Source organism: Hyperoodon ampullatus, assembly GCF_949752795.1.
Source record: "Hyperoodon ampullatus genome assembly, chromosome: 14".
Classification (NCBI taxonomy): domain Eukaryota; kingdom Metazoa; phylum Chordata; class Mammalia; order Artiodactyla; family Ziphiidae; genus Hyperoodon; species Hyperoodon ampullatus.
Genome location: NC_136927.1, coordinates 23809494 through 23837285, shown reverse-complemented (window position 1 = coordinate 23837285; position 27792 = coordinate 23809494). Strand labels below are relative to the sequence as shown.

Genomic DNA, 27792 nt, shown 5'->3' with positions numbered 1-27792 from the left:
CGCTCCACCGGGAGGACAGGTCACCAGGGCCAAGTGTGTCCTACAGAAAGATTGCTATAAACGGATGAAGCCAAACATTTAACAACATACAACAGACCTTACAAAAGGAGGAGGTAAGTCCTAGGTGCTGGAGAACTTGGTTCATCAGGTAATATTGGCAAAGGAGAAGAGGGCACAGGCAAGAAGCCTCTGGAAGCGCCTGGAGCCAGACAGCGGTCGGTAGGCACAGCTCCCCTGGAAGCTGGAGGTCAGGAGGCAGAGCCGCCTGCCGGGCCAGGCCCTCCAGATGGACAGGCCCCACGACCAGCTGAGGAAGGTCTGTTCTCAAAGCATGCGGACAGCGGTTTTCAAAGGAATCCCGGTAGCTCCGTCACGTCAGGGAGCAGGGCCCGTGCAGCCTGTGTCCCCAGCGCCCCAGAAACGTCAGAGAGAACTGCATAGTTACACGAGAGAGCCGGCGAGAGAGAGATGTTTGTGATGTGCTGTAAACATCCAATTTCCAATGTGACCTGGAGTTTCAGCTCCAGAAGCCGGGTGGACAGGCCTCCCGCCCCGACCTCCATCCCAGGCGAGACCAAGGCACTGATGGGCGCCAGCTCCCTCTGAGCCCCAAGGTGGGTCAGACGAGGCAAAACTTGTACCTCCCTTTACATGACTTAACAGATCAGCCCAAAAGGCAGCAGCACTTTTAGGCATTTCTAAGAAGTGAAAGCACTGGGTTGTCTATCCACAATTGGAAAGAAAGGATGCAAAGGTCTCTCGCCTGGAAACTACAAATGGAGAAGCCTTGACTGTGCAAGGCCGGGTCAGGCCAGTGGAGCCCAGCTCTGAAGGAGGACCGGGAAGTAGTGAACACCCGAAGGCTGGGAGAAACCACCAACCGGTCATGTCTGGGAGGCACAGCAGACCCCCTGCCCTGAGGAAGAGGGCCTGGTGCATGCCAGGGTGACCAGCAGGCACCCAGAGCCCATGGCCGTGGCGCTGCGGCCACTTCCTACCAGCAAGGCCCAGGCTCCGTTACAGACTGTTTATGTAGCACCAAGAACGCTGTCCTTTAAATGATCTTCGGTGATTAAAGGGTCAGTCAGGAGCGCCCTGCCTCAGGCCCGAGCGGCACTTGTGAAAACCAAGCGGAGGTCCCTACAGAGACGCCCGCCCAGGCAGCGTGCCGCCTCTGAGTGGCGACGCCCGGCCTCGGACAGCTGGTCCTGTCTCTCACCACCCACCTCACAGGCAAAAAAAGGATTCACACCCAGATCTCTAGAGAAATTGTCAAAAGCAGGTTTCTTCTCACGGCCAAGCTTCCTCGACATGGCAGATCACTGCATCTTGGGAAAAGGTAAAACGTCTCTTCAGTTGTCAACACTGTGTTCCTCACATCCTTGAACCCCGTTCTTGCAAAATCTGAAAATGCCAAATGCAGACAATGAGGACTCAGGCCCTGAATGGAAAGGCAGCCTGCAGCCGGGAGCTTCCCGGCCCTGAGGCCAAGTGCCCTGCTTGGGGGTGGAGCCCACCGCAGGCCAGGGTCCGAGAAAGGGGACCCCGTTGTGCAGGCCTAGCTTGCCCACCTCCAGGCCGCACACAAGGGGCAGGCCTCCCAGCTCTCCACCTCTCCACCCGAGCCTGACATCACCATGCCTGGGAAGTAGTGAACCTGTGGAGGCTGCGAGAAACCACCGAGTGATCACGCCTGGGAGGCAGCAGCAGACCTGTCCTCAACCCGGCACCTCCCAGGCCTCCTGAGACATGCGGCAGGGCTCCGGGGGGATGACTCCTCATTGAGGCCCCAAGGACCTCTGGGCAGCATCTCTCTCGATGGCCTCCTGAGGATGGGAGGCTCCCTGCTCCCAAGGGTGCCAAAGCCCACCTGGCGGTTTAACTGCCCATCGACTCCTGATTTTCTCTCCAGCCCAGCTTGATCCCGGGCAGAAGACACATGTGTGCAACCAGGGCCCCCTGGGCCCCCAGCCCAACCTGCCCCTCTTCTTTCTTCCATGCCCCATCGTAAACCACACCCCTTCCACCCTGCAGCCACACACCCAGAAACCTGGGCCCCTGGGATTGCCGTCACCCCCACATCCATACGGGCCAGCTTGCTCCCCACACTGCCTGGCTGGGGTCACATCTTCTGTAAATGGACCACCCCCCTTGAGGGTGCCAGCCGCCTTCTTGCCACAGCCAGACAGGACTCTCTGGGACACACACTTGACCCAACTGGGGGACCCTGCCAGCCCTCGGCCGCCATGCTTGAGCCTCTCCCTCCCACTCCTCAGCACCTCGGAGCCAGAGCAGCGCCCCCACCCGGCCTTCCTCGCCACTGGAACCATTCATGCCTCCCAACTTCCCCCAAATCAAGCTGGGAGCTCCTCAAGGCCACAACCCCATGGGAGCCAGGGAAGACTTTGGAGCTGGCAAAGTGTGCTGTTTCGACACGTCAAGCATGGCTGCTAAGTATGAAGTAACCAGGACAGAAAGGCCACGCGTCCCGGCCAAGCCCAACCATGCCCAGGCCAGCACTGTAAGATGACCCTCCCTGCGATCCCGCTGGCAGCGAGAGTGGCCTCCCGGGGGCATTTTCCACTTGAATTTCAGAGCTGAGAGAGATACGCCCCCGAGGACACTGTGTGTTGCTGAGCCCTGGACCTGGTGCAACGCGGGGACATGCCTGGAAGGGGCCCGCCCTGCTCATGCCAGGCCCAGCTCACACGGATGCCCAGCCAGAGTGAGGCCCTGCAGGCACAGGCAGACTTCTCAGGCTCATGGCCAGTGGCCACCGGCCCTGACTCCTGCTCACTGTCAGGGCGGCTGTCCAGAACCACACGGCCCATCTCTCACGTCCCCCGAGGGCTTGTTCAAATGACTCAAGAGAAGCCCAAGCTCTCCAGCCTGTCCCGACGCACCCCCATCCCTGTGGTTCCCCAGGCCTGTCCCTCTGTCTCTGACAGCTCCGAGGCCGTCCAGGCAGCACACCCTCTTGCCCGCTGCCCATTCCCCGGTAGGTGCACCTTCCACTGTGCTGGGGGAACAGCACCCCAGGCTGAAGGCCCCTCCTCAGGCCAGACAAGGACAAGCCCCTAAGCTCAGCAGGACTCGCCCGCTCACTGGGAAAGCCCAGGAGGCCCCTGTCGGAGGGACATGGTCTGAGGACGTGACTTGGGGTGAGGGTGGGTCCCCACTCAGCCCTAGAGGACCCTCTGGCCCCCATGGCACTAGTCCCAGCCCCAAGAGGGTCTGCCGCCTTATCATCGTGGCTGTTTGCAGGGAAAACTGGAGTTTGGGGGGCCATGAAGCCGAGAGCCGCTTACTCAGTGGGAGCCCAGCAGAGCAGACGGTGTCCGAGTTCCCAGGCCTCAGTGGCGGAAAGGACAAGGCCCACGTAACTATCACGTGGGCTGGGAGCGAGGTAACAGCACAGGAGGGGCCGCCCTGCCAGAGCCAGAGCCCCAGTGACTATCTCCTAACGAGGACAGAAGACCCCTCCCGGGACCTGTGACGGTCACGGCCCATCTACCCTGGAAGGAGCTCTCACTTGGGCTGCCGCCCACAAGAGGCCTGAGTTGGGCCACAGGGACTGAGCAGGCTGTGCATGGCACATGGCACCCCTGTCCCCCGCCCCAACCCAGCGGGCCCAGGGGCCAGGGCCACTCCAGGGCTGCCCTGGCATCAGCCCACCTCGCCCCTCCCACAGCCCAGACCCTGGCAGTCAGGGCCACTGAAGCGGCTCCTGCCAGCAGATGTGAAGTCTGTAACTGGGGGCGGGGGGTGGGCAGTGCTGCTGAAAGAAGCCCCTCCTCCCTCCTGGAGGTTGGCTCCTCTGTCCCTGCCCGCCCCCCCACCCCGTGTCCCTGCTCCTACCACAGTTCACCATCAGGCCAGGCCAAAGTCAAGCTGAGCCCCTAAGGTGCAGCCACTCCAAACCGAGACGGGCCACAAACGCAAACTACCGCCTGATTTCAAAGACTTAGAGAAGAGCAAAGTAAAATATGTCAGTGATTTTTTAGGTTGAAATGACAATATTATGCATGTAATGGGCTAACAGTATTAGCATCAATTTCACGCATCTTTTTACTTTCTTAACATGGCTGCTAGAAAGTTTAAAACGACAGATGGAGCTCGTGCTGCACATGCCCTGGACGGCAGTGGTCCAGACCAGGGCCCAGCAAACCTTTCCTTAAAGGGCTAGGTAGTAAATACTTCAGGATTTCCGAGTCAAGAGGTAAAGCTGCGGATATTATGCACTCATATAATCACCAGAAAAATAACCACTAAAAACGTAAAAGCCATTCTTGCTCTGCGTCCCCATACCAGACTCACAGCCAGATGTTGGCCTCTCAGCACGTGGCTGGCCACAGGCTCTTCCCAAGCTCCTCACCTGCAGGGCTTGGCAGGGAACCCTGCATGACACCTGTGCCCTGCCCTCTCTGGGCCTCAACCTCCCCTGTGCAACGCGAGGGAGCAGACGAGGCGCTCCCTGCTGATGGGATCTTGGCTGAGCCACAGGTTTCGGACAATAAGAAGGGCCGGGAGGCAGCAGGGACTTGAGGAGCAGCGAGGGGCTGAGGGGGCGTCCACGGAGCCTCCCATGACAGGGCAAACAGAAGGAGGGTCCCCACAGACTCCTCTCCACCAGCACCCCTAGTCTGAGGCATGAGGGAGTAGGGCTGCCACGGGCTTTGGTGTCGGGATCAGGGCCCACTCTCTGTGGCACAAGCTCCGACTCCTTGGCCCTGAGCCCGTGGGTGGACTGGCGACAGGGTGGGGAGGCTGGCGGGCTGGGGCCTGCGTGTCCCTAGGAGGCGCAGGCCCGCGTCTCTGCTGCTGGCACCCATGGCAAGGAGGCCCTTCCCAAGCCTGACACACACAGCGCGCAGGTGCCTCAGCCAAGGTCCCAACCCCACCCACACGGGCATCCTCAAGGGGACAGACAGCCCCGCCCTGAGACAGACTGGCTCCAGTGCAGATCTATGCGCTGGCATCTAGCATGGAAGGTTCTCTGTCAACTACAGGCATGAGACAGACGCAGCGGAGGAGGGGCTGGGATCAAGGAGGCTAAGGTAGGTGGTCAGTTTCAAGGGCGCAGGCTCACCATGACATTTACACTTAATCTGAGTCATTCCCTTCGTGACCCGTGTCCTCGTCGTCACTCTGGCTCGGCACCGGCAGGCGGCAGGGAGGAGAAGAAGAGAGGGACCGTCAGTGCAGGGCGAGGCGGGAGGCAGCAGAGGGAAGCCCACCCAGACAGGCCAGGCCTCCACGGGGCAGCAGAGAGCACGGCGCTCAGGGCTGGACCTGAAGTTGTGCTGTGCGGCGAACTACAGGCCAGCCTCGCTCGTCCAGATCACACTGTGGGGGGAAGCACGACGTCCCTGGGCCCCGGCACTCCCGAAGTTCCAGAGTTTTCCTTCCCTCTGTGTTGTGAAAAACTGAACCTTGCCCAAACAGAGGTCTGGCCTTTGCCCTCGGCTCCTGGGAGGTCATGACCTCCAGGACACACCAGTCTGACCGTGTGATGGGGGGGTGGGGTCAGTTGGCTGGGGGACTGGAGACTGCAATCAGGCACATGGGTGATCAACTGTTGATCAATGGATCAATCATGCCTATGTGACTGAGCCCAGTAATATCTCTGTACACGGAGGCTGGCGGGGCACCCCTAGTGGGCGGTGCTCCGTGCACGGTGCCACGCATCCTGACTGCACGAGGAGCACCTCTGCGACATGAGCTCCACGTCTGGCATACTTCCTGGCCTCTGCCCCACACACCCTCCCCTGGCAAGTTTGAAACCCTCCCTCTTTCCATACTTCCTGTAATAAACTGTAACTTTGAGCAGAACAGCCAGCAGTGAGTTCTGAGTCCTCCCAGCAGATCATGGAGTCGGAGAGTGGTTTGGGAAGCCCCCGAAGTTGGGGCTGCTGGTGGCCGCTCTCAGTGGACCGGTCCCCTCACTGAGTTGCCAACCTCCACCCACTCTCTCCTGCCACTTCCACCTCAAGACGTGTGTGTGTGTGTGTGTCTCTCTCTCTCTCTCTCTCTGGCCCGTGCTGTGGGCACCCAGTGAGCAGGTCCACAGTAGTGGACTCACTGTCCTCAGAACATGAAGTACTGCTCCAACCAGGCTGTGCACAGGTGTCCCCAGATCATGACCCCCAATCTGGCCTCAACACTTTTCCATGGCTTATGGAGGCCCTGGCTGTGCTCCACCTCCTGGGGAGCTCCTGCCACGGCCCCAGTTTAGAAGCCGCTGTGGCTGCCACACTCCAGAGCCACGTATTTCTGGAGAGAGAAATAGGGCCGCACTTTCAATGGCAAAGGGATTTGGGGTCATGAGTGGAGTTCTGTCAGCACAAATGCATCCCTTCTGCAGCTGAAAAGCCACCAGAGGGACATGAGCTCAGGCAGTTGCCCTGGAGAACTTGGCTATGAGAATTTTTCAAGTTTAGAAATAAAAGTTTCTAAAAATAAGACAACTTGCAAAAGAGCCCTGCAAACGCTCAGAGAGGTATGGCTCCTCGTGAGGCTGGGGGCTCCGGGAGGTGGGGTTGCCTCCTACCCTGACTCAACAGGAAGCACGTCCCCAGGCATGGCACCAGGACCCCTTTGTTCCTGGCCCATTGCGGGGACCTGCACCAACCCCCATGACAGCCTGTCCTGGGCAGCGGCGGAACAGCCCGGACCCTGCACTTGCAGCTGTAGGCACCCTTGCAGGCCAGGGGTTGGGGGTGGGGTGAGGGGCAAGATGTGAGGACTCTGGAGGCCCCAGGGCCTGGACAACTGCCCAGTCGTGCTGGGGTGAAAGAGCTGCCTCGAGCACCAGTGGAGGACGGCCACCGCGGGAAGACCAGCGGGAGAGGTGAATCTGCCATCCATTCCCAAGCCCATGCCTCCAAGGAAGACCCTGAAAGGCTCACAGGGGCAGTTCTAGGCAGGTAGCAGCCAGGGTGGCACCAGCCAAGAGTGTGAGGAAGGCCTGGAGCCCCCGGTTTAATGTCATCCGTTAAAATGCGTCTGGCCTTGCCCACACTCACGCAAAACACCCTCTGACAGCATGCCAGAGCCTTCCACCAGGGCGGCCTGTGGGCCCAGGACACACAGGCTGGCCGCCACAGAGCCCCTGGGTCCCCTCAGAGCCAGCTGTGGGGCTGTCCAGGCACCACCTGGCTTGAAGGTCCAGAAGTCCTGCCCAGGCTGATGCTGGACTCTGCAAGGACAGACACATCTGGAGTCACCGACCTCAGCAAAAAGCCCAGAGGAGATGCCACTAGAACCTGTCACCTCCAGGCAAGGGTAGCAGCTGCTCCCTGCCACGAGGCTGCCCTTGCGCTCCTCGGGAGACAGAAGGGCCAGACGTCCAGCAGGGAGCGGGTGCAGTTCAACAGGAACTGGCCTGTGCCAGGCCAAGGCAACACTCCGTGGAGTCTCAAAATCACACAACCTGCTGGATCTGCTCCGTTTACAAACCAGCACGACTCCCAAGCCTGGGATGGGTGTATCCGAGGCAGGTGCCACCAGGAGGCCCTGCCCTCCAGCCTCGACGTCCCCAGTCCCCAGGAAAACAGCCCACAGTGGCATCACTCAGAAGCGTAGCCCCCACCGGCAGGACTGGAAGACAGCAACACTTCCAGGAGCAGGCTAGCGGGTTAGAAGAGGTGAGGGCGGAAGGCCTGGGCTGTGGTAGCCGCAGCGTGTTCAACAACCCCGCGCTCCACCACTTGCGTCCCATGGACGTCCGTGTCCTCTGTTCCAGGACTCTTGCTTCTGATATGCCAGGCGAGAATTAGGTGATGATGGACAAGCAGCATGAGGCGAGCAGGCCGCCAGGAAGCCTGCATGGCCAGGAGCGCCGTGACGACAGTAAGAAACAACACAGCAAAGGAGAGAAACCCAGCCCTGCAGAGGGCACTCAGGCTGCAGCCTCACCCACCTTGGCCTTCTCACTGGGCTCACTGGTCGTGCCATACGGGGAGTTGTGCAGCTCCTTGGAGACCACGCAGAGGAACTCGGCCTGGTCTTCACTCCCGTAGTTGTAGGAAGAGCCAATGCTGACCAGCTGGGAGGAGAAAAGGCCAGTGGGATGTGGGCAGAGAGCCTCACACACCTGGCTCAAGACCAGCCCCCCGCCAGGAGGGAAACAGCCTGCAAAGACCCCCGGCAAAGACGGCCGATGCTCGGGGAAGCTAAGGGACAGGATTCAGCCAAGAGACTTTTAACGAACTTACTGAAAATAAAGTCCCTGAACACCGACACTCAAGCTCAGACGCACCCGTACACACACACCACACACACCACGTGCAGGACAGGCCTCCTGTGCCAGCACGTCCAAGCTCCTCTCATGTTCCTGGCTGGGTCCAGGGGATGCTGAGTGACCCGGGGAGGGGAATGCAACGCTGGAGTGGGCACCAAGTGGGCCAGGCCCGAGAGCAGGCAGCGGGGCGGCGGCACTCTGCTCTGCCCATAAGTTGCGCCCTCTGCACGGGCTCTGAACACACGAGTGTGAGCACACGCCTGCACACATGTGAGGGTGAGCCCCTCCCCAAGGAAGCCAGGACCAAGCCTTCCTCCCACTGGGGCTACTGACTGCGAAGGGGCATAGGAGGGCCGCAGCAGCTCCGACAGGCTCAGGGAAGGGCCGGGGGCAAGAGAGATGCCGGGGCTGTGGCTTCCCACGCCTCAGCCGCAATCTCAGTCTGGGTGTGTCCACGCCCATGGCCCTGCATCCCCGGGCCTCCAGGTCACCACTACAGCCACACAGGAGCTGAGGGCTGACCCGCCTGCTCCAGCTTAGCCCAGAGCCACCAGGGACTTTGTGTTTAATGAAAAGAAAAGCACTAAAATTGTAGTGAACTATCAGTGGCACAATTATCAAGGCAGTGCCTGGAAGACCCTCCATCTTTGCCTTCTCTACTGATGGAACTGCCCACGGAGGAGAGGCCAGGGGCGGGAGCGCCACGTGCAGTGACAAGGACATGGTGAGCACCGCCGAGTGAGGGAAGTGTACAGAGCGGTGCGGCCTGCTCTGGGAAAGGAGAGGAAAGCTCCAGGGCCAGCGTGCCCGCCCTGCCTCTCTGGTGGAGAGAAGTGGATGGTTTCTAGAGGTTATGGAGGGAACTGATCAGACCCCCTGAGAAACTCATCCCTCCCACCCTTCCCCCAAGACTAGGTAGGGTGCCCACCTGTCAGCCTCTGCCAGAGATAACACTCTGGATGCTGGGGAATGGGGTCCAGGGAGTTTGTGTTTTGTGTACACGTACAGGTATTTGTTTTCCCAAACATGGGACTGATTTTGCAGCAATGCTGTTTTGTAATTTCTTTGTAAACCTTAGGCTTTTCATTGGGGGTTAGATGGCTACCAAAGCGATGGTGAAATAAAGAGTTGAGGAAGGGGAGGAAAAAAAAAAAAAAAAAAGGTCTGTTCTAGGAACAGACGGGAAGGCTGTTCTGGTTCATAAATGCCTCTCGGAGACAGGCCTGCCACCTGCGGACCTCAGGGGTGCCCAGCCCTGGATGCAGATGGAGCAGCGCATATGCAGCCACTCATAATCAGGTCTGCCCAGGGACCACATCCTCACGAGGCGTGCAAGCCTCGCAGAACCTGGCTCTGGCCTTGTCACTGACCACTGGGCGACTCTGGGTTCAGCCCCACCACCTCGCGGGGTCCCAGGCTCTGGCCCCTCTTCCCCTGCAGTTCTAGCTCCTGTTTCTGGGAAGTAGACAAGTGAACAAAACGTGACCCTGGTTCTGGGGTTTCTCTGGCATGAACGGGGGGAGCACGTCCCCAAGGGAGGAACTGGGCAAAGCGGGTGAGACTTGGGGACAGAGGAGTTGCTCTTTGCTGTGGGTTTGGGATCCGCTCAGAGGAGCTCAGGACAAAGCCCCTGAGCTGGTCTCAGGGAGGAAGTGCCCATGCAGGAGGCACGGGAACCCCTCTCCCTTCCGCAGCAGCCACAGCGAAGGTGACCTAGTTCACGGACCCTGAACCGGTGACCGCAGCTCCCGTCTCCCCAGCCCTTTTCCAGGCTGCACACCAAGGGACAAAACGAGGGGCGGTGGGAGCCTTCCTTTCCTTTGTGAGCCTGGTGTGACTGTGCTGGGGTCAGGGAGTGAGGAATGCAAATGCAACCACGGGACCCCACCTGGACACCCTCCACACCCCCGCCCCAGGGCAAGGGCAGGGCATCAGAGCGGCCCTGCTGGCTATGTCTCCGGGTGGAGAGTGGGACACAAGTGCCGACTGCACCTTTCATGACATTTCAAGAGGATGCCAAGCATTCTACAGCCTGATTCATTATTTCAAAAGACCCATAAAAAAGGGTAGCCTTAATTAGGAGGGATGCCAGGGGACCCCAAGATTTCCCACCGTGGACAGAAAGCTGGCACCAGAGGATGCTCTCAGGAGCCAGAGGGGGCAGGCTGGGGTCACAGACCTGGTCTCCACCCTTCACGACCAGCGCCTGGGGCTCGGGCCAGGCAGGGTCATAAGCCCAAACCTCAGATTTTCTGCCTAAGACACACAAACAGCGACAATGAGCTTGTGGGCAAGGTACCACCCACTCAGGAGGACATCCTTGCCGTGTTCTCAGGCCCACAGGTAACGGGCTGCAGTTCCCCAGGACGAGAGGCAGCATGCCCACAGAAACACCAGAGCGCTGTGGACAGAGGGCGGTGGGTGGGTGGAAGAGGCTTGACTCTCATCCCTTCTCACAGCCGTCCTAGCAAAAGCAGAGCTGAGGAAAATGAGGGGCATGGCCGAGCCAGAGTCAGCAGCACTTTCCAATCAAGGGCAGGACAGGGGGCTGGGGGGCTGCAGAGCAGCCCCAAGGGGAAGGGCATCTATGCCAACAGCAGCACAAAGGAGCCAGAGCCCCATCTGCTCGGCCAGCACGGAAGAGCCAGGAGGGGCCAGGGCGGACACGGGAGGGGACGGGTGCTGGGGTCAGGCCAGGAGGCACTCAGGATATCAACTACACACACACACACACACACACACACACACACACACACACACACACACACACACACACACACACACACACACACACACACACACACACACACACACACACACACACACACACACACACACACACACACACACCCCCCCCCCCCCCCCCCCCCCCCCCCCCCAGAGAAAAGCACACAGAACAGTCCTCCCACAAAAGAATGGGCTAGACTAAGAAAAATAACTGCAGAGAGAAGACTTGGGAGGTGGGACCCTAAGAACAACTCTTGCCGCTCCCCCCATCACCCGTGACCAATCCAGTCGGGACTGGTACAGCTGCTGCTTGTGAGAGGTGCTGGAGACATGATGGGGACCCATGCTTTCATGAACTGCAGGCCGCCCAACACCTCATTACTGGTCCCGGGGGCCAGCTGACCTGAGGACCCGAGCAGGGCCTTTATAATTAAAAGATCCACTGTGCTGCAGGCTCAGGGGGTACTGTACCTGCTCAAACTTCCAGCCGTCGGACATGGTGGAGACCATCTGCGTAAGCTCCTCCTCCTGACACTGGAGCACACGGTACACGTGTTTCACTGGCACCTGTGAGAAGGGCCACAGGTGAGGGCAGCGCCCGTGCCCCGCCCCCTCGCAGCCCCGCCCCACATGCCAACTGGGGACGGCGACAGGGGCCCAGGGGAGGCTGACGGTTCCCTTCCACCTCTAGGACCCAGGTCATGATGCCTAAAGGAACCCCAAAGGTATCCACCGAAGAAGCAAAAACAAACATGCTGGAACAGCTGCCATTTTCTGCTTTCTCATCCACCTCCAAAAATATTTCCATTTCTGAATTCCAAAATAAAATGAGTCATGTTCCTGAAATCCCAAGAGCACCTGTGGCTAGATGTGAATACACGATGACAGCCATTCCTGTGCCTTGGGGGAACCACACAAAGTCTCTGAACTAAGGGGGTGCCTTGAGAGCTAAGCAGGACCAGCCTCAGCCCTGCTCACAGAAAAAACCTCTCAGACATGCACAGCAGGTCGGACAGGAGCCCGTGGATCTTCTGACCCACTCACCCACCTGACCTTCGCTGAGCTATGCTCCAAGCTCGGCTTCTGGCAACACCGCGGGGAGCACTGGCCAAAGGCCTGTCCTAATACAGCTGCCGCTCCAGCGGATACACGACGCGTCAGTGACAGGGTCACAGCTCAAAGTACACGGGTCACCACACAGCCCAAGTGCTTTCATTTGTGAAACAGTGGAGGACACTGAGCACTGCTCAGCCTGAGCCTGCTAATCCCCTTGCCAGCCTGTGAGGGGGCCTCTCCCACATACACCATGCAGGGGGGACACAGGCACAGAGGGCTGGTGCCAGCCCAGGTCACAGGGTTCGTAACCAGGGGGGCTGGGCAGAGGGAAAAGAGGCCTCAAACTGGCCAGAGATGACTGGGGAGCTCGTGGCCACATCTCCTATCCCCTCCCCGGGCCCCTCCCGCTGTCCCGATGGCCCTGTGGCTCCTGCAACAGGGAGAGGGCGGGAGCTGTGTGGTGGGTGGTCCCAGCCTCCCGCGCCGTCACCCCATTGTGCCCTCCCCTGGCCCCTGACCAGCCACTCGGAGCGGCCAGGCTGTCAGCAAGCCTCTTCACAAAGGCCAAGAGCTCCAGCTCAGGGCCTGCTGGGTGCCCAGCGGGAAGGCCCGGGGTGGGTGGGGGGCAGTGAAAGGCTTTTAAGTGGATGGCGACTCTTCATGTAGTCTGGCATGAAGCTCTGAGAGAGTGCACTTCACAGCAGCCTCCTGGCAGAGGGAACCCGCCGGGCAGGGCCTGGCACTCTACTAGCAAGTGCAGAGCTGGCACCGCAACAAAGACTAATGCCTAGACCCTCTGGTACCTCCCTTCGTGGGAGGTGCTAGACTCAGCCCATCTCAAACAACACTGGCCTAATGGGCAGCAGAGTGGCCAAGTGCAAATGGGTCCCACATGGGGCTCTGCACCACTGGGGACACAGTCCAGCACAAAGAGTACCTACTGAGCCCTTCCTTCCTGGTAAAAGCCAAACTCTCATCGTGCCTACACACACCTACAGGACCCCCACCTCATCTGTCTGTGCCCAGCTTGCCACCAACTCCCCTGTGCTGTCCCTCCAGCCACGCTGGCCCTCTGAATGGGTTGAGTACTCAGCTACCACAGGCCCTTTGCACTCGCTGTGCCCTGTCTGCAATGCCCTCCCCGAGACGGCCACACACTCAAGCCCCACAGAGGCCTCCTGCTCTCCCTCTGCCCCCTCCTCACCCTCACTGGACCGTCCTCCTCAGCAGCTGCTCATTGTTCCCCACTGGAGTGGGGCCCACGAAGCACGTGCCCTGCGTGCCGGCCAGGGCGCCAGCTGGCAGAACCGCGGGAGGTGTCCAGAGGGCGGGCCACAGGCGCCAGGACAACTGCAGAGGAAGCCGGTCAGCAAGGAGGGAGGGAAGCGAGCCGCGCCTTTATGCCAGGCCTCGGAAGGTTCCTACACCTTAGTCACCGGTCTCACCTGTGATGTTCTGCTGTCTCGTTCTCTAATTTTGTCCTTTACAAGTTTTATTAGTGAGGTGATATTGTAAAATTCTGCTTCCTCCAACACCCCTAGAATAAAGAAGAACAACTATAATTCCCACCAGATCAAAGAATAAACGTTGTGCCTCTGCCCCTCAGTGGACCGGTGGCCCGTTCTCAGCCCAGCCCACTGGAAGCCCGGCCGCCGTCCTGCCATCCTACAGACTCTGCAGACACCGCTGGCTCTCAGGGCCCCAGGGTGCACACGGAGAAAGGGCACGTTTGTGGATGCACATCTGGCCCGCGTCCTTCCAGGTGACCTGCTGGGTGCTGAGTTCACGCTGGGCCCCCAGGACGTTTCTCGGACAGACCCCCTCCAGAGCCTGTGGCCGTCTGTCCTGGGCTAGCGGCCGCCTCACATGGGTCCCTGCATCACTCAGTCAGAAGATGCCTGGTTGAGAGGCTGCTCAGCTGTGGGACTCCTGCCAACTTAGGAACCCTTTCCTGCCATTTGCAACGTCCCCAGTTTAGGGGCTCTGAATGGCCAGGAAACTCTGAAGAGTGGATCGGAGGGGCCCTGCCTCGGGGGGCTCCTCGTGGGTATTCCAGAAGGTCAGGTGCATGCCTCCTGCCACCATGCCTGGTCGCCCCGACCAGTCTGCACTCTGCACAGCGGGTCCCTGCGCTAGCAGCACCGGGGGCTCGGAGACGTGGACTCTGTCTGACCCTTGAGCTGCAGCCTAATGAGGTCTCAGGGACTCAGCAGAGTGGGGGGTGGGGCAGCCACCGCCCAGGCAGATGTCTCTCTCTTCAAGGCCCCAAAGGGAGGTGCACCTGGCACGTCCCATCTCAGGATGACGCGGGGCGACGTCCTATCAACCCTTCCCTTTGGATCCAGGGGTGGGGACTGTGGGGCTGCGAATAAGCCCTGGAAGCCTCAGGATAAGCACTTTGGCCTGAAGGGCCAGCCTTCTACCATCCAGATGCTCCAGGCGCCCCTCGTGCTCTGAGGGGCAGATGGGAAATGGCACCCTTGGGGGCCTTTCTCCCCAAAAAAAGCACTCCATCTGAGGCTGACGAAAGACAGATGAGTGAGGCCAGGCGGCAGGGGCTTGATCTGTGGCAAGTACCACATTTGCTTTCTAAGCAAATCACGCTGGGAACAGTTTGCCCAAAACTGTACAGCTGCACACACAGAACACACGTATGCGCACGAAAAAGACGCTGCAAAAGAAGATGCAGACACGCAGTCGGAGGAGCAAGAGGGCCCGGAGAGAAGGAGGGAGTGGGCTCAGCTCAACAAGCAAAGGGGAGAGAGCCCTGGGCTCTCAGCACTGACCAGACCCTGAGCTGGGAGCCATAGCACGGCAGGCATCTGGAAACGCAGGAAGAACTCAGAGGGGGTTCTGCCAGGGCTGCCCCAGAAGGAGAGCAGACCCGGGGTGACCGAGACCGGGGACCCCTGGGAGGTGGCGGGCCCCAAGCTGTGTGAATCAAGGCAACCAGAGAGCAGTGGGCCCCAGGGAGGAGCCCCAACCTCATGGCACCACCAACCGGACACCGGAAGGAGGGAGTGGGTTGCAGTCCCAACCAGCCCCCACCCAGCTCTGGATTGTCTCAGCTTCCTGGAGGAAGAAAAGGGGAAGAGGCAGCACCGAGCAGCCCTGTTCCCTCTGAGATAAGCATCTGTGAGGGATGGAGCTGGAGAGCAAGGGAGGGCCCCCCCCTTCCCTGGTCCCGCCTGCGACTCACCTTCCTCGGCAAGGTCTTTGTTAATGACCAGCTTTCCGTGTCTCAGGTAGTTCAGCACAGGCCCAAAATAGGTGGGGTCTCTGTCGATTAAATAGGCACCTGTTTCATCCTACAAAGAACAACACACCAAGGTGAATCCCAGACAAGAAAGCACAGTTCCCACAGCTGGTCCGCAGCCCAGCCACAGCTAAAGGGAGTTTTGGAGGCTTGTGGGCTGTATGCGTCTAACACACAACTGGAAGGATCAGCATCTGTGGCACTTTAGGGAACCCCTAGGCAGGGCCGCCTGCTTCCAGCCACCTGCAGCCGTTGACCCTGATCTGTCACCACTGCAGGTGAAGCCAAGTTTAAGCTCTGTTGCGTCAAGGTGACCTCCCTATTTACTCTGAGGCAAGGAGATTGTGCACAAGGTCTCTTTCCTCACAGCTCCAATAATTCCTGAGAGCGAGTTCATCCTTTTCTCATTTCAGCAACCGTCCCACAAGAGTAACCTGACACACTTTCCCCCATGGGATGCTCTCAAAGGCGGGACTGATGCCAACAGGTCAGCATCTGAAGGACACCGCGACCCGGGCCGCCGCTGCTCATTTCGGGGCTCCTCGCTGGGCAGGACTGGGTAGTCAGAGGCTCATGGAACACAGCTTCATTTTCTGCTGCCAAGTGACCCTAGAGCCCCCCTGAGACTGCTGACCACCAAGGAGGCCTCCCCCGCAGCAGCGCCTCCCGGGGTCCATCTACAGAAGGCGCTCCCTCCACACCTGGGCAGGCCCTGCTTCGCCCCCAGGGCCAGGGCCTTTCTGAGTGTTAGGGACCCTCACTGCCCACGGCACACAGCGTCAGGCATCTTGGCAGGGAGGTGGCGAGGCGGAACCCCTTGAACCTCTTGGACGTGGTGAGCCCACGGGCCCCAGAGCTCACTCCCACTGGGAGGAATCTCAACCGTGAAGCCGAGTGCTGTGTTAGGGCCCCCTTCTCACTCATGAGCACCAAATCTGGAATTTTGTGTAATAAACCTGGTGGTTTCAAGGGTTTCCTCCCGAGTCCACAAAGCTATAAAAACCTGCTCTCCTCAGATCAAATCCGGATGTGGGGCCAGCAGGACCCAGAGCCTCGCTGATGGGTGGGCAGGCCCCGCTCAGCCCGGAGCACCTCTGCCCCTTCCTCTCTCCCACAGGCCCTGGGTGCTCAACCGAACCTCCTGCCTCGATATGTCACTGCCTGGTCCCCCCATGGGCTTCCTGTCCCCCAGGGCAGCATCCAACCACACACAGACCCCCAACTTCATCTAAGGAAGCACTGGTCAGATGTTGTCCCAAGGGACTCTGCCTCCTGGCCTGGCTCCTCAGCCCTTTCTCCAGACTCCCTAGACCCCTCCTCTTCTCCAAGCAAGGCCAGAAGACCCCTGGGACAGGCTTCTGGAAGAATGATGCTTCAGCAGCCTCCCTACTGGTGAAAAACAGCCGCCATTTCCTACAAAGGGGCCGAGGTCTGGAAAGAAAAGGATGGAGCTGCCGCAACACAGAATCCAGGGGCTCTTCCCTGCACTTTGCGGATGAAAAGTGCCCAAGTGTGACAAGTGCAAATTGCCAAGCTCAGGAATTATTCATCGGCTCACCGCTACCTCCACAGACAGCTGGCAGAAGGTCGAGAAGGAAAGATCAGACAGGGACTGGGCTCATCTCCGCCCTCAGGACACGCCAGGGAGCCTCCCTTGTCACACGGGGCTGAGGCCCCACGACAGGGCTCAAGGCCATGCCACCGACACACCGGGTATCTCGCTCAGCACCGAGAGTGGGAGGGAGAGGAAAAGGAAGTGACCCAGGCCTCCAAAGCCTGGAGGGATGGGGGATGGGACAGAGAAGGAGGGAAAGGAGGTGAGCCCACAAAACTGTGGTGGTGGCGCGCCCAGGGCCAGGTGAGAGGGCCACCGCCCAGTTGCAAAAGGACCCCAGACCAAGCACTGGAGAGCCAGCAATGGGGCTGGGCCTCCAGACACCAGGCTGACCCGGAGAAGGGCAGGGGCGGGAGGCCACTGAACAGGGGTGGCTTTTTCACTAAAAGGCCACGTGGCCAATGCTCCAAAGGAACTCCTGCCCAGGCCCAGCCCTCAGCTCGGCGCACACCAGGCCAGGCTCATGGCCCCATCTTAGGGTGCCTGAGGTGAGGCCCTCTAACCCCGGGGGGCTGAGGACTCCCTAGGAGGGACTGGGGACCCAGCACCCAGGCTGGCAAATGCAGAGGCAGCAGCAAGGGGTGGGGGGACAGCACGCCCCCATCAGCCTCCCCAGCATGCTCCCACCCATACCCTATGCTCAAAGGCAAGTGGCCTCCGTGCTCAACTACCCAGCCATCCAAGGGAGGGGCAAGCCTGTCGCTGCGTGGGGACCCCTGCCTTCATAAAAGGAGCAGCCTCGGGCTTCCCTGGTGGCGCAGTGGTTGAGAGTCTGCCTGCCGATGCAGGGGACGCGGGTTCGTGCCCCGGTCTGGGAGGATCCCGTGTGCCGCAGAGTGGCTGGGCCCGTGAGCCGTGGCCGCTGAGCCTGCGCGTCCGGAGCCTGTGCTCTGCAACGGGAGAGGCCACGACAGTGAGAGGCCTGTTGCTCCGCAACGGGAGAGGCCACAGCAGGAGCAGCCTCACGGATACTTCCAGAACAAGGCCAAAGAGTCCAAGGCGTTTGCTGCTAACTGGGCTGGAGCCCAGGCCCAAGGGTGGAAGAGCAAAGAGGACCCCACCTGCGTCTCAGGGTCTGGAACCTAGGCTTTGTATCCACCAACATTCCTGGCGGCCCACCTGGAGAACAAGAGAGACACTGGTCCCTGGAGGTGCCGGGGGCACAGCTGGGAGAGAGCTGGCACCACAGCGAGGGGGGCACAGAGCCACAGTTGGCGGAAGCACGGAGGTCGAACCCCTGGGGTCCAGGCTCACGCTCGGCTACTCAAGGCGCATTGCTCCTCTCTCCAGGCCTCAGCTTCCCCATCTGTCAAATGAGATACCCAGCCAAGAGGAGGCCGGGGGACCTTCTGGCTCTAACGGTCTGTGTCTAGTCCAACGTCTCTTCAAGGTGACAGAGCTGGGCTCGTGACCTGTCCTGGGGGCTGGGGCTGGGACAAATTCCAAGGCAGAGGAAGCCACATGCTCTGGCCAGAGATGGGGAAGCACAGAGCCAGGAGACTGAAGCACACACCTGGCCGGGCCCTCGGAGACATGCGCCTTCCATGCCTCCTCCCCGGGCAGGAAGCGAAGGCAGTGCCTCCAGTGACACCCTCCCCACCCCCCACCCCCCTGCCGCACAGTCCGTGGCTTATCTTAAAAACCTGTGTGAAAACCTAGAGGAGGCCATCCTGGGCACTCAATCCATACATGGGTTTAGAAAGCTGGGGCCGAGCACCCCAGAAAGAGAGGCCTGGGTGCTGTGCATCCAGACCTGCACCAGAGCACTGGCTGCCCACAGCTGGGCACCCCACCCCCATCTCAGGGAACACATGCCAGCTCCCTGGGTGTCCCAGGACCCGCTGCCTGAGCCGGCCTCCAGGGGACTGGGGAAGCTGGAATGGGCTTCAGTTGGGACCCTTGTCACCCCATGCTTCTCCCATGTGGTGTCACCAGCTGAGGGCAGGAAGCTCAGTCCAGCAGCTGCCACGCTGGCCCCAGCAGTGTGGCCTTAGCACTCCCTCCCGGGAGGGAAGACCCACCTACCTAGACCTGGAAATGCAGGCCCATGGGGTGACCCTAAGATACTGAAGGTCAAGTGGCCATCCCCTAGCAGTGACAAGCCCGCCCCTCCAGCCCCGCCACTGCTAAGCAGACTTCAGGAGGCTTCATGGCAGCTTCCTCCATGGACCCCACAGGGCTCTCTGGCCCAGTTTCTTCCCCTGGATGTGTTTTGCTCTGATGAGCTTCATTAAGAAACAAGGACGAGGACTTCCCTGGTGGTCCAGTCGTTAAGAATCCACCTGCCAATGAAGGGGACAGGTTCAATCCCTGGTCCGGAAAGATCCCACATGCTGCGGGGCAACTAAGCCCGTGCACCACAACTACTGAGCCCGCGTGCTGCAACTACTGAACCCTGCATGCCTAGAGCCCATGCTCTGCAACAAGAGAAGCCACTGCAATGAGAAGCCCACACACCACAACGAAGAGTAGCCCCCGCTCGCTGCAACTAGAGAAAGCCCACACACAGTAACGAAGACCCAGTGCAGCCAAAATTAAAAAAAAAAAAAAAAAAGAAAGAAAGAAAGAAAGAAAAAGAAACAAACAAGGCTGAGACTCTAGGGTTAGGAGAGACTGGGCAGCAGCATGTTGGGGCGGCGCTCTCATCCTACAAGGAGTGCTGGGGGCCCCCAATTCCACTGGGCTTTATCTTGGGCAACAGCCCAGAGGACCGCAGACTGACTCTCGTTTAGAGGCACCCAGGCAGGAGCTCTGGAGGAACACCGTCCTCCAGCACCTGAGCCCAAGCAGCACTCGAAAGTGTATGCGTGCCGGCAAGGGCTGCCTGCACAATAGACTGTAACCAGGCTGCGACTGACACGGGCGCCAGGGCCCTTGGCATCTCATGTTGCTTGTGTTTGTAAGTGGCCCTGGGGCCTCCATCCTAAGGCAGAAATAAAGAAAACTACAGAACACAGAAAAAGAGAAAATACCAAAACATCCCAAATTCAGAAGTCTCAGGCTCGCTTATGCAAAAGCACAGAGAGAATGGTCTCTGTGACACCCACACCAGCAGCGGAAGGGGATGCCCGAGGCTCGGCCACCGGCAGCTGTGGTAACAGCAGCCCATCCATCACCTGCTCACAGGAGAAAAACCTTATGATGTGCACTTGGCATGGTCACACTTACAAAAGGCAGCAAGACACGAGGATCTCTCTCTTCCCTCCCTCTGTCCTCTCCTCAATTTATATAACAAGCATGTGCTACATTTATATAGTGGCAAGGCTTGAGGTTTTTGGGTTTTTTTGTAAAAGAGTCAGAATTAAGATTGCTTGCTTGACAAATCATTTTCCTCTATTGACTAACCCCACTTCTCACTGAATCTGCATTTGACCTACTTGTGAGGTGCTGGCTTTTAAAATATACATCTACCTTAAAGGCATAAAAGAGAGAAATGCCGGACTTGGCTCTTGAATATTTAATGGAGGTCATGCCCATCAGGTTACACACTGTTTGCTGGGGGCTCACTGATGCCCAAATTGGCCGAATCCCACTCCAAGGGGGCCCAGCCTCCGAGGCCGAGCTGCTGGGCTCCAGGGAACTGTGAATCCTGCATCCCTGAGCCTGTGTCGCAGAGGGAACGCCCTGGCCACAGCCAGGAGCACCCTGCCTGCAGTCACTTCTCTGAGAGGAGTCAGCAGGCAAGACAGGCCAGGGCCCAAGTCACACGCTCTCTGAGGAGACCCCTGACCTGCAGTCCCAACATGGACGGAGGCAGAGAAGATGATCCTGATTGGAAACCCGCACAGCCCCACCCCGTCCACTCCCTTCTGAGCAGCCTAGCAGCCTCAGCCCTCGGCGGTGGTTAGGAGGCAATGCTCTGACAGGGCCACTGAGGTTCTCCTGCTCGCCTGTGCCTGGCTCTCATGTTCAAAACAGCTTCGAGTGCACTGCGCGGCAAAACATCGTGGGTCCAGGGCGGGCCGCCCACCCCCTTGATAGAACCGTGCACATGGCCTTGAAAATGGCCATAAGGAACAAGGGTCGAGGAAGTCAGGCTCTCAGGCAAGGCTGTAGACAGAAATGCATTCTGTGGCCAAGTCTCACTCCAGCTCCGTGCATTCTCTGGAGAGGCCTGCACCTGGCTCCTTTCTATCACCTTCCCAACTTCCACAAACACACGAGGAAATGGAACACGAGAAACGCACGGCCACTGGAGACCAGAAATGCAAAGGGTTGAGTGTCCCAAGCTAAACGCAAGATGTATTCTGTCAAATTTCCCCATTTGAAATCTGAACGCAAAAGCATAGAATTTTCTGTACACAAACATTTGCAATCAACATAATTAGAAATAATTTTCACTCTGAAATTATTTAAGTGATTCTGTTTCACTTAAAACCTTCACCTCTGCCCTCTTTTCTCTTTTGTTTTCTACAGTTTGTCAAATCCTTGACCTGGAAGAGGCCTTAGACATCACCAACTACAAATGAGGAAACAGAGGCCCAGAGGCCCAGAGGCCCAGCGACCTGTCCAAGCAGCAGATGTGCAGAACTGTGCTGACGTGTGTGGGAGTGCTGGCTGCTTCTGACTTAGCTTTCCCCATATAAGACCCTATGACGGCCTGTGTACACCTGGAGATCGGAAACCCTCCGACACACACAGGGAATAAAGGAAAAGCAAGGGCTCTGGGTCATTCCCGCCCTCAGATCTCAACCAGCACCCAGTTCTCAGGGCCCTGACCCCCGGGTGCCTCCCAGTCCTAGAATGTGGCTTAGAAACAGAATTTAGGGTGACATAGAGGACTCAAACGAGGCTCACTAAGAAACAAATGCAAGAGGACGTGTGAAAGGCCCCCAGCACATGAGGCTCCTGGTTATTCTCATAGAACAAACGTGCTTCAAATTCACCTAAGGTGGCGGGCAGGGGGGGGTCCCACCAATCTCCACGAACAAGCGGAGATGGCTCACAGGGACCGTTCAGCTCAGCAGGACTGGGGCCCGCTTGGAGCAGATGCCACATCAACTGTGCAGACAGAAACAGGCATCAGGCCACCCCAGGGTGTGGGGCAGTCATGGGCAGGATGTCGTGGGTGGACCTGCCAGCCGGAGAGCCACCCGTCCAGGTCACAGCGCTATGAACATCTGTCACAAGGCAAGGGGGCAGCCATCTGTCCAGATTTCTCAGGTACTTCCCTCCCTACAGACACTCCAGTTACAGAACATCTGCACATAAATCCCCTACAGATGCCACACTACTTAGCTTGGTGGTGAGAGAGAGAGAGAGAGAGAGAGAGAGAGAGAGAGAAATTAGGAAGTCAACTTGACATGGAAACAGGCGGAAACCACGACTGCCTGGGAGAGAAGCACCAGTAGGAAGAGCCCAGGGTCCCTGGCCACAAACCTCCCCCCAGTGGTTCTGCCAGCCTGGAGGCGAGGCCCCCTCCAGGCCCAGAGTCTCCAGTCCCCTGGACGCCAGTCACTCAGCTCAGGCAGGCAGGACATTCTGCAGCCAGGACGCCCCGCCAGGGGTTCACACCACGCCTGCTGCTCCCAGGGGTGCCCAAGCCCTCCCCAGCAGCTGCCCCACAGCCACCGCCCTGCTGGCTCCAAGGCGGCCTCTGTTCTCTTCCTACGCTCGGCCCTGCCGGCAGATCCGGTGCAGAGTTCCCCCTTCCTTCTCGCTGGGGCTGAAGAGCAGGCCCACGGCTCCTCTGCACCCTCGCCCACCTCCCCTCCTCACCGAGGACTGCCTGGCGTCCAGCACTGCCTGCCTCTCCGTTACCTGTTTCGAAAGACCTACCTTGGCCTATGTAGTGGCAGTGATGGGCTGGCCCAGCTCATCACCTCCAGAACCAGCCCCAACAAAGCCTGGCTTGTAACACCAGGCCAGGATCCTGGAAGCCCAACCACTGAGGAAACTAAAACCCACAGAACATAATATGGATGACGAGGAGAGATGAATGGTACACACCCCTGCTCAGACGCCTCCCTGATGCCACGAGCCCGTCCCAGACACATATGGAGGATGGTACTGAACTCTGGAGCTGTGTTCTCCAGGCTCGGGGGCATCAGGTTTCTTGTACGATAACTCGATGGCTGCCCAGAAGCTGTGCCCCTCCCCCTTGGCACAGGCTCCAGTGCCCAGAGTTGGGAACTGGCCCTCCAGGGCCTGTCCTAAGAAGTGTCCGTCTGGGAAGCAGGGGGCGCTGAAGGGCCCAGCTTCCACACCCCACCCTCTGAGGCCGGCCCAGCAACCAGAGCTACCTGCCAGCAGCATGAGGTTTGTGGCAAGTGAGGGAGCGTGTAATAAGTGACAAACAGGAACAAAAACAAATTCTGAGGGGGACAAAAAAGCATCCTTGGTACATTCTTTCTAAAAACAAAGTACAAAAGTAAAATAAAGACTACTAAGAGCCATCTCTAAGTCCTGCAACGACCCAGCACCAGGCACTGTGTGGGGGAGGGCTCATATTCCTCAGCTTCCTTAATTCTCACAACTCCTCCTCTGTGACTCCGCTCAGAGAGGTACATTAACTAACCCCAAATCGCAGTGCAGGTTAAGTTGTGGGTGGAGTCAAAGTCAGGCCTGAGTCCAAAGTCTAACTCGGCCACCATGAAAAATGCTCCGTACCCCCAACACCCACATCCCACCAACTCCAGACTGGAATGTGCTGGGCGCTCTGCAGTCTGGGGAGAGCGCCAGTGCTCGAGGTGGCCTGCTGGCACCCTGGCCACACAGACCCCTCCCTGGGTGCCACACAGAGTCAGCTCCTCTAAAGGACTTTAAAGATTCCTGGCCCAATGAAAGCTGTCCTTGAGCATCCCTGGAAAGCAGCCATGTGCACCCACTCCAGGGGAACGCAGCCACAGACAAGCCATAAGGAGCTGGCATCACTGGGTTCCCATAAAACTCTATTTGCAAAACCAGGCAGGTGGACCGCACCTTTCTGACTGCTGCTCGAAACCAAGACCAGTCACTGTCCCGCTGGCCAAGAGCAAGTGAAGGCTGCCCGTGCGGTCGGGGGAAAGAGGAACTGCTCTGCAGCTGACGACCACTTCCTCCCAGCTACCCTCAGACGGCTGACAGGGGGACGGCTGACGGCTGTGTCCAATGCCCCGAACAGCTCTCCTCACTAAAGGCAAGCCCTTCCTCAGGGCTTCCCTGCTCAGGTCCGAGGGGCCCTGTGGAGAGGTGACCATGGCATCCATGGCGAGCAAACCGCCACTGCACTGGGCCACCACCTGCCCAGGGCCTGAGCCAGGCGCGGGGTCAGGGCTGAGAATATGATCGGAGCCAATCCTCAAGCAAAGCATGAGACGAAATGCATAGTGGCTTGGGACCCCCACTCCTGGCCTCAGACCGGAGACCCAGCCCTCTCACTGGAGCTCACGATGCTCTCAGCCTTTCGCCTCTGACTTAGTCACACGGAACATAATCTGCCGTTTCACTCTAAGTAATCCCCACTTCTCCTGCCAAGCGGCTTAAAAGATAGTCCTTCCACCCACACCCCCACCACTTAGCCCTGTCTGTAAAACTCCTTTCACTATCTTTCTAATCCTACAACTCTAGCCAACACCAAGTACGCTGGGGGTTGGCACAGGCAAAGAACTGCAGAGGACTTGGCATGTCATCAGAAACACCTCGACGGCCCCACCCCTCAAAGACCCATCTGATGCCACCACATCTGCAACCCCAAAGCCAGGACAACGGCCCTGCTGAAGGGCAAAAGCTCATGTGAAACACACAGTTTTCTCCAGGTCTGGTTCAGCTGCAGAGACTGAACCCCCACCCCCACCCCAAATCCTACTTAATCTGAGTGGTTTCCAACCACCAAGTAGCACTTCCTGTTTCCCTTTTATTCCTAAAGCATCTCCACACTGAAACAGGGACTGATTCAGCTCTGAACAAACTCTAACCTGTTTTCAACAATGCCACTGGGCCAGGTACCATGGAATACAGAGAGATATAACCCAAATGAATCACATGTCGAGTATTTACAAAGCACTTCTGGGAAGGAGTGTTACACCTGGCGTGCCCCTGATGGAACAGGGGAGAGAAAAATGACCCAGGATAGCAGGTGAACAGATGCCGAAATGAATAACACAGACACAGCCCTACTGGGGAAGCACCAGGAGGAAGTGAGAATTCACATTTGGGCTATCTATAGAAAGAACTTCGAGGCAGCAAGGGCCCCGAGTCAAAACTGGAGACAAGAGGGTAAGGGTTTAGCGGCTTGGGGCACAGTGGGCAGTGGGTCCCAGTTACAGCCCAGCTCCCCACCCTCCCTAACAACCTGTCTGTCGGCTATTTAACAAAGCACTCCTCCAGAAAAATGTCCTGACACCACTCCTCCCACAGGGCTTCATGACTGAACTCCCCGCCAGACATTGTGCGTTTAACAGCAAGCTCCAGGTACTCTCCCAGTGAACTCCAAACCCATCAGGCTCCTGAAAGATTCCAGATCTTCCACTTCTTGGAACTCCTCCCCCTGATCTCCCCACCCAACCCCGACCCAAGCACTACTCTGCAAGCCCAGGTGCTCAATAAACAGGAGACAAATGCCCAGCAGGAAATCTTCCACCAGGTGCATCCAGCCCTGTGAATATCTGCGAGGTATGCTTTCATCAATCTTTTAACTTTGAGGTCAGGGCTTGGAGATTTTTACATGTGAATCAACATCCTGTTTCTCTTCCATCACATAATTACTAGCATCCCACTCTTCCAAACACCCCCTTCCCTCCACCCTCATCCTCAGATTCCTCACTCAAGGTTTAACTATCTAGGAGTGAATCTCTGGGACATTCTTTCATCAGAACCAAAGGGGGGAAAAACTGAGAAGAATGAGTACCTTATACATTTTCTCATTTGAGGTAAAACACTCTACGACCATGACTAATGGGAATTAGCATTACTCTTTCTGGCAAATTCACATTTGTGGCTAAAACTAACCCATATTTACTATCAACTATTGTATGAGACAGAAACTGTATCTGCTGCATTACCTTTATGTTCTAAATTTCAATTTTACAATTGGGAAATCAAATGTGGTTAAGTGGATGATGGTGAAAAAAAGCAACTTCAACATAGACATACCCTGATAAATTACCCTCCCCAAAGGACTACTATACAGTAAAGCGTAATTTTTTTAAGTAGTCTTGAGACACTAAAGACTTAACTGGGCAAACTATAGTTAATCAGCTCTGAATAATTATCTCAGTGCCGAACAGGCAGCCATTGCCTCAAAACAACCCAATGGACAAGAGCAATGTAAAATCGGACTCAATATACAAAAGAGAAACGCTCAAGTAGAAATGCAAGTGAATGACCACTAAGGCCCACTGTTTAAACAGAAAAACAAAACAGTAAAACATACACCCACGCTATAAAAGGAAAATCATAGCTAACAAAAGCTTATTTCTATCCTGGAGATGACTGTCATTTTCTGGGAGGTCAACTCTCTAGGAGTAGAGAGCTTGGTCAAATGAGCAATGGAAACAGCTTGGGGGGGGGGGGTACCAGAGCGCTGGCATCTCAAACCCTGATTTCTACCCATGACTGGTGGTTTTGTGGTAACTCGAGTTCTCGTTTCCCGATCATAAGGTCATGCCACACAGAGGATGGTCTGTGTCAGGCTTCTGGATCTTCAAGAGGGATCTGAATCTTTCTGGGAAGCCTATGCCTGGCAAATGCTGGGCTGGCAAGGCACAAAGCCAAATGCAATTATGTAGGCTCGAGTGAAAGACACAGGAAAGTTAGAATAAGGTTTGTGAACTGCCTAGGATAAATACAGGTAACAACTATTCTTCCAACAGAGCCTTTTCTGAGTTTCAATGCTGTTCAGCTCCAGAGATATTCTTCAGCCACACAAGTCTTGTAAAGGTAATAATCAAAATAGTTTCTAGTACCATCTGCACAACAGTATGAGCATTTAATCTGATGAAAGGCAATCAGCAAACCAAGCTAGAGATTCCTATCCCTTTGAGAGGGCAATAGGAAAACTAGGTTAATTAGAAAGCAGATTGAAGAAGATTTCCTATTTTGCTCTTCCTTAACACCCCTAAGCCACCCCTTAATATGAGCAACATTCCGTTTGAAAAATCACTCTATGGACGGCACTTTCTGAGAGTGCTGAGTGGGTGCGTGCTGCGGCTGAAAACGATGGAGAACCAACTCTCTAAATGCAAGTCACTGGGAAAGGCAGGCCACCCGTGTCAACCCCCCACACCAACGTTAAGTCAAACGTCTGGAATGTGAGAAGATGAGAAGAACACCAGGGTTCTCGGATTCCAGAGCCACTAAGTACACTGGGACGGAGAAGAGGTGTTCTCACACCCGGGGCAAAACAATGTGGGGAGGAAAAGAAAGTAGATCCACAGCAGAGTCTGGGGTCTGCGAAACCTCCTCCACCGAAGAGCAGAGAGGGCGAGACAGAGAGACACCCCGAGGTGGACTGGCTGAGGATCTTCGAGGGTGGTGGGCGCCAGGGCGCCATCCTCTCCTTCCCCGGCCCAGGCCAGGGAGTCGGGGGGCTCGGGTCGAGCTGGTGACGAGGGGAGCGCGGGGCTCGGAGCCGGGGCGGGTCTCCTCAGCGTGGGGTAGGGGGCGTGCGGCAGGCCGCCGACCAGGGTGGCCCGAACCCTCCTGGCTGGCCCGCGCGGCCCTCACCTTGTCCGAGTCCAGGTCGGGGTCGGCCTGGCACAAACGGTACAGGAAGGATTTCGGATCCCGGCACAGCGTCTGCCGAGTGGTGAGGAAGTAGGTGCCGCCGACGTTGAGCCGGACCCACTTGGACACGCTGCCAGGGCGCTGGGCTAAGGCGCCGAGCCCCGCGCTACAGCGGCGGCACAGGCTGCCCCCCAGCCCCGCCCCGAGGCCGCCCGGGGCCGGCGGCAGCAGCTCGCAATGATTCTCCGCCAT

At 57.8% G+C, this 27792-nt stretch overlaps 1 protein-coding gene across 1 annotated transcript; it reads right to left on the bottom strand.

Annotated features, from left to right (window-relative positions):
- Positions 1-1334: 1334 nt before the first annotated feature.
- On the bottom strand, positions 1335-27792 carry KCTD5 (potassium channel tetramerization domain containing 5; the record flags this gene model as incomplete). The annotated part of the gene is made up of 6 exons (XM_079718852.1): positions 1335-1404; positions 7922-8047; positions 11441-11536; positions 13471-13562; positions 15225-15333; positions 27541-27792. The coding sequence occupies 6 exons, from the start codon at positions 27790-27792 to the stop codon at positions 1375-1377; spliced, it is 705 nt and encodes a 234-aa protein (XP_079574978.1). The 3' UTR covers positions 1335-1374.